General features: G+C 38.4%; 1 protein-coding gene across 2 annotated transcripts; it reads left to right on the top strand.

The window, feature by feature from the left end:
• The first annotated feature begins 408 nt into the window (after positions 1-408).
• Positions 409-10,468, top strand: nsun5 (NOP2/Sun RNA methyltransferase 5). 2 transcript variants are annotated; one of them, XM_010893575.4, is made up of 10 exons: positions 409-624; positions 790-909; positions 1,126-1,297; positions 1,448-1,556; positions 1,664-1,799; positions 2,709-2,824; positions 4,981-5,159; positions 9,185-9,395; positions 9,497-9,655; positions 9,844-10,468. In XM_010893575.4, exons 1-10 carry the CDS (start codon positions 532-534, stop codon positions 10,130-10,132), a joined length of 1,584 nt encoding a protein of 527 aa, XP_010891877.1. In that variant the 5' UTR covers positions 409-531; the 3' UTR covers positions 10,133-10,468. The 2 variants fall into 2 exon arrangements, with proteins under 2 accessions (XP_010891877.1, XP_010891876.1); XM_010893574.3 differs by having other exon boundaries at positions 410-624; positions 9,802-10,468.
• The last annotated feature ends 1,011 nt before the right edge of the window (positions 10,469-11,479 follow it).

Genomic DNA, 11,479 nt, shown 5'->3' with positions numbered 1-11,479 from the left:
AAGCTACTTGAGAAGATATATTGCAGGTTGGTGTTTGCCAATTAACATGCATGGTGAACAGAGAAAGTGTTGAAAGTTTGTCTGAGCTATCGTTTTTTGACAAGGAACATCACCCTACGCACATTCAGTAAGGGGATGTGAAACAGGAGGTGACAGTAGTTCTCCCAAGCATTTTACAGTCGCCCTCTCAGTCCTGATCCTGTGTAAAACGATTTATTTCATTATTTGTGTCAGTGTTGGTTAGGTAGTTAAAGAGAAAATACTTTTTTAGTAACAATATATTTTTTCTACATCCAGCTCAGTAGGGGGCGGTAACACACGTTTTTTCTAGTCAACCATTAAAATCCCTAAGAGAAAAATGTCAATGGTGAAACGGCGTTTCTTCCACTGCAGTACTCTATCCATATCTATGGTAGACCTGCGAAAACGTGGGTGTAGTGGAGATCTAGGAGCCGCAGTCACATTTTGATAACACGTTATCTGTGAATGAATAAATACAGTTACAGAATATTGTGAACTACTTTTGTTAAAATGGCTTTGTACAACAAAGCTGCTGAGATTCTCGAGAAAGTGGAGACGAAGCAGGCTGCTGTAAAGACTTTGGTTTACGAGAGTAAATTTCAGGTATTAGATTGCTAGCTAGCTAGTTAAAAAATTTCGGTAACGTCATGCACAGCAACAACTTGGTTTTCATGCCTATCAGCAAATCCTCTTCCCTGTATAGATATACTTTTTCATTTACATCAGTTGTTTGTATGACTCTGTGTTATTATCTTTTTATTTCACCAGAATATTAAGCAGCTCTTTGCCCTGGTGTGTGAGACACAGAAGTTTTCATCCATCCTACAAGAGATCATTGAGTCCACCAAGCTCCTCAAACATACTAAGATAAAAATGAATCTAGCCAAGGTAATGTGAAATTGTGCTGATTCTCTTCCCCAAGCTTTTTTTTTTTTTTTACAAAACACCCAGTCCATTTCGTCCATGATAATTGTTTTTATCTTAATTGAAGACTAATTGCGTGCCATAGTTCATTTTTTAAATCTTTAAATCACACCCTGTGAGATTCACACGCAGTAGGGTTAAAAAAATGCTAAAAGACTTGTTTGGTCCTGCCGATCACAGGTCCTGGTGTATGACCTTGTCATCGGTAAGGGGCTGAAGTGTGGTGGCGCTTGGAAGACACTGATGTTGAAGCATCGATCCAGACTGCAGGCTGCCCTGGCCCGCATGAAGATCAAGCAGAAGGTCAGCTGCAACCTGGACCTGCTCCCCTCTAATCTCCAGCAGTGTGAAGGTTAGATTGATTGGTCCTTTACACTCCAGTTAGAAAACATGAATTGTTGAATTGTCCCAGGAATGCGACTGTTAACATTTATAATCAATCATGTTGCACTGACAATATTGCCAGTTTTCATGAAAGTGTTTAACGTATTCTGGTCCTTAGGCGACCAGCTCCCGAGATATGTGCGTGTTAACACGTTAAAGACCACAGTGGAGGACACTGTCGATTACTTCAAGAGAGAGGGCTTCTCCTACCTGGGTAAAGCCTACAGGTCAGTCATGGGCTTCTTGTTTGTTTTAGACAAAGCATCTGTTGATTATAGTGATTGAGGTTAACATGAGGGAAATGAACAACAAAGAGTATGTATCTGATCTCCAGGCTTGATGACCTGAAACTGAACGGCAAATCCTTTGTTGGTGACCTGCACCTTTCAGACCTGCTGGTTTTCTCAGCAAAGACAGACTTCCATGACCACTATCTGTACAAGGCTGGCCACATTATTTTACAAGACAAGGTGAGAATTGTTCATGTGCATTTCTGTGCGAAGGTTAACCTAATGAGATCAGACCAACAGGTGCCTAAAAGAACAGGAACTGTGTTACCGGTGAAAACGTGAGTTTCTTGAGTTTTCAAAATAATTATGTTTATTCATTGCACACTCCCAATGATAAAATAAAGCCCAGCTCAGTCTGGAGCCTAAATATATTGAAAATACATTCTTATTAAATAAACCAAACAATGAGTCGGGTGTCTTATTGTTCTTCCAAACTCCCATGTTTCAAACATCCACTATTCAAGTCCTTGTCTTTTGTAATTCTCTTCATTTTCTATTTCCCACTTTTTGGGGATATGGGGTACTCTGTGTTGTCAACTAGGAATTCCCTCCAGGCCCTGTATTGCTGGCTCGGAAACAAATTACATTAAGTTTCAACTAACCAGTTAAAAGCGCTTTTGTAATTATCCTTAAAGTCTGTATGTTTGAGTTAATTTAACATTTGAAATGCAGGAACTGTACCCATTTCAGAGTAGGAGGCTGGTTTTGGCTTTTCGACAAAGCCTGCAGCGTTTGTTTCTTCCCCCCAGAGCTGACCCCAGTTTTTGTTAAGAAGAAATTATTACAGACTACATGGAAGTATCCTGAAAGTTGCATGTTTCACCATCATGTAAAGAGAAGTTGGTGCCAGTCACAGGCAATGTAACATCCAAAACATCTTACACTATGTCATATCATCTTGAGAAATTCTCAACAAGTTGAATTTCATCAAGGTTTCATAAGGTCTGTAACTGGTTTTTCCTTTGTTTTCTTTGCCTCTGTGCAGCCTGAGGAGGTATCGTGTCACGTCTGTTCTGATAGAATGCATCTCAACTGCTTTCTTTGAAGGTACTCTGACAGGACCATTGTGTTTCTTTAAATTCCCAACAGGCCAGCTGTCTCCCTGCGTACCTCTTAAACCCTCCTGCAGGCAGCCACGTCCTGGATGCCTGTGCAGCACCGGGAAACAAAACCAGCCACCTTGCTGCCATCATGAAAAACAAAGGGTAAAGCTTGACTGAAATAAAACTATGGAGGGCCAATATTAAGACTAATATTGGACTAAATACCATGCTCAGTAGATCAGCAATATACTTTCTCTCAGTCATTTGTGACTGGTAGGAAATAATTAGGTGATGTTAAGTCCAGTGGTGGTCTTTGTAAACACTTTTGTGATTAACTGGCCTTATAATCATCCCAATTCCCCAGTACTATTTCGAACTCATGTTATGGGAGTAGACAGTATATTTTTCAGCAACCAAGTCATGTTTTCTCTCTCACTAGTGAGAATCCAATTATTTTTTTATTTGGATTCCCATTGACAGGTTAGCTGAAATCTAAAAAAACACAGATACGTTGATAGATCAGAACAGGATTTTGTGCAAATCTACAGCCACTGTATTAAGACCTGATGGGTTAACTTGCATGGATATCTTGGATTAAATGCTTTATTTCTAGAAAGATAACCTTGAAATAGGTTTGGTTTGAAATGGAGCCCCTACTTAAAATAACATAAAAAACAATGTGTAACATTCAGAAGTAGCTAACTAATAAAAATAATAGTTGACATAGTTGATGACCTTTGATTTAATTCTGAACTCTAAACAATGATTTTAATCAGAAAAGGACATCTATTCCATTTACAACAGTGTTTCCCAAAAAGTTGGGACACTGTGTAAAATGGAAATAGAAACAGAATGCAAAGATGTACAATTTAATCCCTATATTCAATGGAAAATAGTACAAAGACAACATATCAAATGTTGAAACGTAGAAATGTTATTGTTCCTTGAAAAATGTATGCCCACTTTGAAATTGATGCCTGCAACAAAAGACTGGAAAAGTTGTGTAATACAAACATGCCACTGTGCCAACTTTTTTGAAGCATGTTGCAGGAATCAAATAAAAAATGGGCATATCTTTTTCCAAAAGGTGTAACAACAATTTCTGAGTTTCAACATTTGCTATGTTGTCTTGGTACTATTTTCTATTAAATATAGGGATTAAATGATATGCACGTAATTGCATTCTGTTTTTATTAGCATTTTACACAGCATCCAACATTTTTGGAATCAGGGTTGTGGCTCGTTGTAGTTTTCTGGTAAAAATATTTTTTAAAAATCCCTGAATTCTAGTAGTTGCCACATGTTGAAGAACTAAATAGCTGTTTAGTTTATTAAGATTGACATTAGCTATTTTACATGCAACAGCTACTCTCTGTGGGTCTAAACCTTTAAGCAAATTGGTACTATGAGGCTGAACTTGCCTACTGTTTGATCTCAGTAACCAGTACATTTTACATCCATTTATTGTATTTTTTGGTTATTGTCTTCTTTGTAATTCATAACATTGTTGGACAGGATAAAAATCTTTTTTCCTAGTATCCTATAGTCAGAGTAATTATTAGAGAGTATGGCCAACTTATATAGTAACATTATTTAAATATTCCTTATGTAATATAATTGGTGTCTTACATAGAATGTAGTAATGTCTTGTAAATCATAATGCAAACAATTATCCAACTCCAAATTGTCTGAATTGTAAATACACTGAACATTTAAGTAATTTAGCAGAGCAATTTCTAGTAGTGAATGCACTTTCTTTTTTATCTCGTCCAGTGGGAATCAAATACGAAAGCCTGGTGTCATAAGCACCTTGCTCTTACTGAGTGAGCTACATGGGTAAATACTGTATAATACTGAACTCCATGCCCAAGAGTGTTAAGGCAGTGCTGGAAAATAATGGTGGCCACACAAAATATTGACACTTTGGGCCCAATTTGGACATTTTCACTTAGGGGTGTACCCACTTTTGTTGCCAGCTGTTTGGACATTGATGGCTGTGTGTTGAGTTATTTTGAGGTGACAGCAAATGTACACTGTTATACAAGCTGTACACTCACTAAACCAAACAATTGTAGCAAAGGGTCATTTCTTCAGTGTTGTCACATGAAAAGATATAATCAGATATTTGCGAAAATGTGAGGAGTGTACAAATTTTTGTGAGATACTGTATATTTAAAAAATGACTGTAGAGTGACTTTTTTTGTTTTCTATTAAATTATATCTCTTGAAATTCTTCCATTTTCAAAGCTCATTGAAAAGTCTACTAGTCTCACCTAATACCTTTGACCCCAACCTCATCTTTCTTGCCTGTGTTGAAGGAGGTTGTTTGCTTTTGACCTTGATGCCAAGCGTCTGGCAACCATGTCCACACTCCTCCTTCGTGCGGGAGTTACATGTCAGCAGCTGGCCAATCAGGACTTCCTAAAGGTGGAACCGGATGCGCTGCAGTATAAAGATGTGAAGTACATTCTACTGGATCCATCCTGCAGCGGATCAGGTAAGAATACATGTAGTTGAAAAATAAAATACAGTGCCTTGCAAAAGTATTGAAACCCCTGTACAATTTTCTAATATTACTGAATTACAAATGGTACATACATTTTGTTTTATATTTGATATTTTAAAACACTGATACTCAAAATGTATTATTTACAAACTGCTTTTATACGTTTTCAAACCCAGTGCTGTGGAAACTTCCAGTTGACCGATGAAATTGCCCTTTCACGGACATAGTCACATTACCATTGACCTCCACTTGTGAACCATTAAAGTTGCTGTCACACTGTCTTGAGAAAACCCCAGGGTGGAAAGACCATTGCTCAGACTGTGAATCCTTTAAGACCAAAAAGCATTCTACAGAATACAAATGCATAGATTAGAAAACTAATAAATTAGCAAAATAATATTATACACATTTTGATATCGCAGTTGGCACAGTTGAATTGTGAATTGGGAGCTGAATCGCACTACCAAGGTAAGGCTGTCCCTAAACTCAACACTCAGATGAGATGTGAGAAGTCACAAATGCAAAAATCTATTTGAAGGATCTACAGAGTTCAGTGGCTGGGACTTGAGTAATTGATCAGCGATCCGTCATATCAACAGATCTGCATAAAAATGGAATGTATTGGAAGTTGGCAAGAAAGAAGCTGTAACTCAAAAGTACCTTCTCAAAGAATAATTGAAATGGCTGCAATATGTAAAATGTTTTGCTCATCCTTGATGTCTCTAGAACTTGATTGGAGCCCAAGTATTGATCGTTTCCAGAAGCACAGTGGGCTTAATCATTTTGAAAGGGAATACGTTTGGAAACACCAAGACACTTGCTCTGCTGGCTATCCTTCCAAACTAAGTAACCAGGCAAGAAGGGCCTTGGTCAGGGAGGTGGCTAAGAATCCCTTGGCCATACTAACAGAGATTCTGAGTTTCTCTGCAGAGTTGGGGGGACCTGCCAGAGGAACAACCTACTCTGCAGCGGTCCATAAGTCAGTGGTAGAGTGGCTAGACTGAAGCCACTCCTTAGTAAAAGGTATATGACATGACGCATGAAGTACTCTGAGAGCATTAGGAAAAATATATTATGGTCTGATGGGACCCATCCATCCCTGCAGTGAGGCATGGGGCTGGGAGCATAATGCTGTGAAGATGCTTCACTCCAGCTGCGACTGGAAGACTGGTCAGAATTGAGAAAAGGATGAACAGAGAGGTCCATGAAGAAAACCTGATCCGGATCACACAGGACATCAAACTGTGGTGAAGATTAATCTTTCAGCACGACAATGACCGAGAAGCGGACAGTCAAGTCAGTGCAGGAGTGGCTTCGTCTGTGAATGTATTAGTGGCCCGGCCAAAGCCCGGGTTTGAACCCAATTGAAAACGTGTGGGGAGACCTGAAGATAGCAGTTCACCGATGCTCGCCATTCAGTCTGACAGGTCTTGAGAGAATTTCGAAAGAAGAATGGTAGAAATTGCCCAAATACAGTTGTACAAAGCTTGTAGAGACATACCTAAGACGACTCAAAGCTGTGATCACTGCCAAAAGCAGAGTACAATGTACTAAATAAAGGGTCTGCATACTTATGTACATTTTTGTTTTTAATTTTCAATAAATTGGCACATTTCTAAAAAAAAAAATAATGTTTTGTCAATATGGGGTGTTTAACCCTGTTTACACAAAATTTGCAAAGCTGTGTAAAATGGTAATAGAAATAACACAATGATATTCAAATTATTTAAACCCTATATTTAATAGAAAACTGTATAAAGACGACATATTAAGTGTTGAAAAAGAAATGCCCACTTTGAATTTGATGCCAGCAACATGTTTCAAAATAACCAGGACAGGGTCAGCAAAAGACAGGAAAAGTTGTGTAATGCAAAAAAAAAAAAAATGTTATTATTATAATCACAACTAATTATTTTAACTGACAACAGGTCAGTAACATGATTGGATATAAAAAAAAGAGCATCCCAGAGAGGATCAGGCAAATAGTCCAACAATTTTAAGAAGGTTTCTCAATGTAAAATTGTATCGAGTTTGGGGATCTCATCATCTACGGTACATAATATCATTAAAAGATTTAGAGAATTCTGAGATATCTCTGTACGCAAGGAACAAAGCCGAAAACCAATATTGGATGGCTGTGATCTTCATGCCTTCAGGCAGCACTGGATTAAAAACAGACATGATTCTGTAGGTGAAATCACTGCATGGGTTCCGAGGCGTTTGTGAAAACAACCGTCTGTGATCACAGTAAGTCGCTGCATGAACAAATGCAAGTTAAAACTCAGCCATGCAAAGAAGAAACCATATACAGTTAGGTCTGGAAATAATTGGACACGGACAAGTTTTGTTATTTTGTCTGTTTACCAAAAGACATTCAAATTACAATTAGTAAGTGCAGTTTCACAGCTTAAATTTGAGGGTACATTATTCAAATCCAAATTTGAGGAATGGTTTAAGGAATTACAGCTCTTTAATATGTAGTCCCCTCTTTTTCATCAATTAAGCAGGTGAAATGTCTGGAGTTGATTGCAGGTGTGGCATTTGCATTTTGAAGCTGTTGCTGTGAACCCACTACATGCAGACAAAGGAGCTCTCAATGCAAGTGAAACAGGCCATACTTAGGCTGCAAAAATAATAAGTAATACTGTAGTGCCTTCCAGTAAGTCACTTCGGACGCCTCAGGGGTTTCAATATATATTGTTCGTTTTATTCCAATGTATCATTTATTATAATAAATAAATAAAAACTCCATCAGAGAGATGGGAGGAACATTTAGTAGTGACCACATCAACAGTTTGGGACATTCTAACTAAGATCAACCTGTACCAGAATGACAGGAAGAAGAAAGTATGGTGAAGGCTTGGAATGGCTCGGAATGGCTCATGATCCGAAGCATACCACATCTGTAAAGAATGGTGGAGGCAGTGTGATGGCATTGGCATGCATGGCTAGTGCCAATGCCATCACACTGACAGAAGCAGACATAAATTCTGTGTATAGGGATATATTGTCTGCTCAGTTAGCCAAATTCAGCAAAGTAGATTGGATGGCGCTTCACTTTACAGATGGACAATGACCCAAAACATACTGAAAAAATAACCTAGGAGTATTTTTAAGGCAAAGAAGTGGAATATTCTGTAATGGCAAAGTCAATCACCTGATTTCAACATGATCGAGCATGTATTTCACTTGCTGAAGACAACTTAAGGAAGAAAGACCCACGAACAAACAACATTTGAATACAGCTGCAGTAAAGGCCTGGCAAAGCATCACAAAGGAGGAAACCCAGCGTTTGGTGTTATCCATGTGTTCCAGATTCTCGACAAAGTATAAAAAATGACAATTGTATTCATGACTGTGCTAATTTATCCAATTACATTTGAGCCTTTGAAATACAGGGGCTTTGTATGAAAATGGTTGCAATTCCTAAACATTTCGTATGATATTTTTGTTCAACCCCTTGAAATAAAGCTGAAAATCTGCACTTCAATTGCATCTTCGTTGTTTCAAATCGATTGTGGGGGTGTATAAGAGCCATAATTATGAAAATTGTGTCCATGTCCAAATGGAAAACTGTCCTGTGGTCTGACGGAACAACAATAAAACATTTTTTATGAAGGCACCATTTATTTTTCAGTAATGTGAGAGATCTGGCCAAAGGTTTGACCACTTTTCCAAGAAATGTGGTCAAACCTTTCCAAGAGACGCAGCTCAATGACCACAAGCAGTCCCTCAAGAATTCAAAAATTTACAAAAGTTAGTCATTGTTTTGTATTATTCATTGTACTTAAACTCCTCCTAAAACTGAAAATGTAAGTTAAATTAAAATCATACAAAAGAAACTGCTGAATGTATAACAGAATTTCAGAGAGTTTTTGGATGCAGAAATTACGAAAAAATTTAAATATCCTGGAGGGACTTTTTAAGGACTAAAATATAAAGGATGTGTATGTGTAATTTGTACATCTAACTTCTTTTAAATGTTGAAACTATAGATGTGTGTTTGTCTGTCTCAGGGATGGTGTGTCTGAGGGACGAGGTGTCGTCCTCCCAGAAGGAGAAGGACAGTCGTCGTCTGAAGGCTCTGGCGGCGTTCCAGCTGCGCTGTCTCAATCACGCCCTGCGTTTCCCCAGCCTGCAGCGCCTGGTTTACTCAACATGCTCTATCCACTCCGAGGAGAATGAGCAAGTGGTGGCCGCCTGCCTCCAGCAGAATCCTAGCTTTAGGTGGGTACCAGAAATGTTCCCAAATATTGAAGAGATCATAAAAATTGAAAGTATTCTTTTTTTTTACTGACATTAACCTGAGGCTTTTTTTGTTTTTGCAGGTTGGTTCCACTGCTCCAGCAGTGGCCTGAGCGTGGCCTGTCTCCCCTCACACACTGTCTACGAGCCAGCACCACTAAAACCCTCACCCATGGATTCTTTGTGGCACTGCTGGAGCGACACACAGCACAGAGTCTAAACGAACAATCCACCCAAACACTGTGGGTATCAGTCAGACATTCCTATTTAATCACATTCAAACTCTCAATAAGGAAAACTGCAATTTGTAGACAAAAGGTTTAGATTACACAGTTTGCTGCATGAGGTTTTAACAACTTAACATTTTTAATGCTCACCTTCCTTGTAGCAATCCGGTCGCTGAGATGAGTTTATTTAATCCTTCTGCCAGTGAGGAAAAGGCTGAAGCTGAAGAGGCCAACATCACAGAAAATGGAGATGAGGAAGTTCAGGAGCCTGGTAACACCACTAAAGATTTGGATGTGACTGACAAAGCCAGCCCAGATGAGGAACAGACCAGAACCTTAGGAGGAGCGAAGAGGAAGCGGAAAAGGAAGAGGAAAATGAAAGACAGGGACATGGAGGTTCTAGTGCCAACCACCACTGAGAAACAGACTGGTTCCTCAGTAGGTGCAAAGAAAAATAGGAAGAACAAAAAGGATGTTGCTAAGGGGCAATGAGACTGACCTTTTAAAGGGACACTGGGACAAACATTTAGCTGTTATTTGGACACGCCATAGTTTGCTCTCAATTCAACTTTTAAGCTAGGTTATATCACATTCATAAGGATGACTACGTCATTGTGGCAGTTATTGGGTACATATTTTTCAGCAATGTTACAATGCTTACATGTCTTTAGAATTTTCTACCCAGTCATATTTTGGTATTACTGAGGAGGGTAGAGAGTCTGTTAAATACCCTATATGCTATTACATTTTTGGTAACGGCCATTTCCCCCAGTTTGGCAGACACTTGACCATATAATATAAATTTCTCAAATAAAAATCATACTACAAGTCTGACTTTTCTTATTATTTTTTTTTGGTTCAAACAGACATGTTAAGACAAAGCAGTCACCGATCTTTTCAAATGTAATTTAAACCAATACCAAGATTCATTTAAAAAGGACTATGCAGTTCAGGTAGAAAATGACAATCCAATGGTTACCGCTGGATGTAATTTGCTTGTCATAACAATGTCTGTGAGTTTTTCAAAAACCACTTGATACAATTAATGTTAAGTTTTATTCAAATTGCGAAAATCCAATGTAGACCACACTTTTCCTAAGTATTAATTAGGACGTTTCTTAATGTAATGAGTTCTGTTGTTCCACATAATAAAAAAGATTCTAATTGCTTATATGTTCAACACGTAATGATAAGGCCGCTTAAGTAGGTCTACACTCCAGAGAAAAATCCTTCTAAATATTTGAACTTATATGATAGATATTTAATCCTAACTTCATCATCCTTAGTTGTGATACAAAGATCGTTATATATTTCACTGCGATGTCAAATGGATGCAAGGGCATAGGAGTGAGTTTCATATGTGGGATGGGGCACATTTAAAATGTTTGCAGAATGTTCTTATTTTTGTGGGGGGGAACCCATTTATCTGTTTTAGAAATGTCCCCCCATGCTCCTACACCCTTGTACGGATGGCATATTAAAAGATATGTATATGGAGGACAAAACTAAAGTTGTTCTCAAAAGTTTGCATTCCCTTGGAGAATGTACATTTGTAAAGAAAACATGAGTGAGCAGGCAAAACACTCCCATTCAACTGTAGGTTATAACAGAATGACACAATCACAGAAAAAAACACGGCAACAAAGAAAATAATTAACTGACCCCTGTTTAAAAGTCTGCATACCCTTAGTTCTTAATACCGTGTATTGCCCCTTTTGCATCAATGACAGTGTGTAGTCTTTTGTAATAGTTGTCTATGAGGCCCCGAATTCTTGCAGGTGGTATAGCTGCCCATTCGTCTTGGCATAATGTCTCCAGGTCATGCAAAGTCTTTGTTCA

The sequence above is a fragment of the Esox lucius genome, chromosome 7 (assembly GCF_011004845.1).
Source record: "Esox lucius isolate fEsoLuc1 chromosome 7, fEsoLuc1.pri, whole genome shotgun sequence".
In the NCBI taxonomy this organism is placed as follows: domain Eukaryota; kingdom Metazoa; phylum Chordata; class Actinopteri; order Esociformes; family Esocidae; genus Esox; species Esox lucius.
The sequence above is the reverse complement of the archived record's forward strand: the minus strand, read 5'-3'. Positions and strand labels throughout refer to the sequence as shown.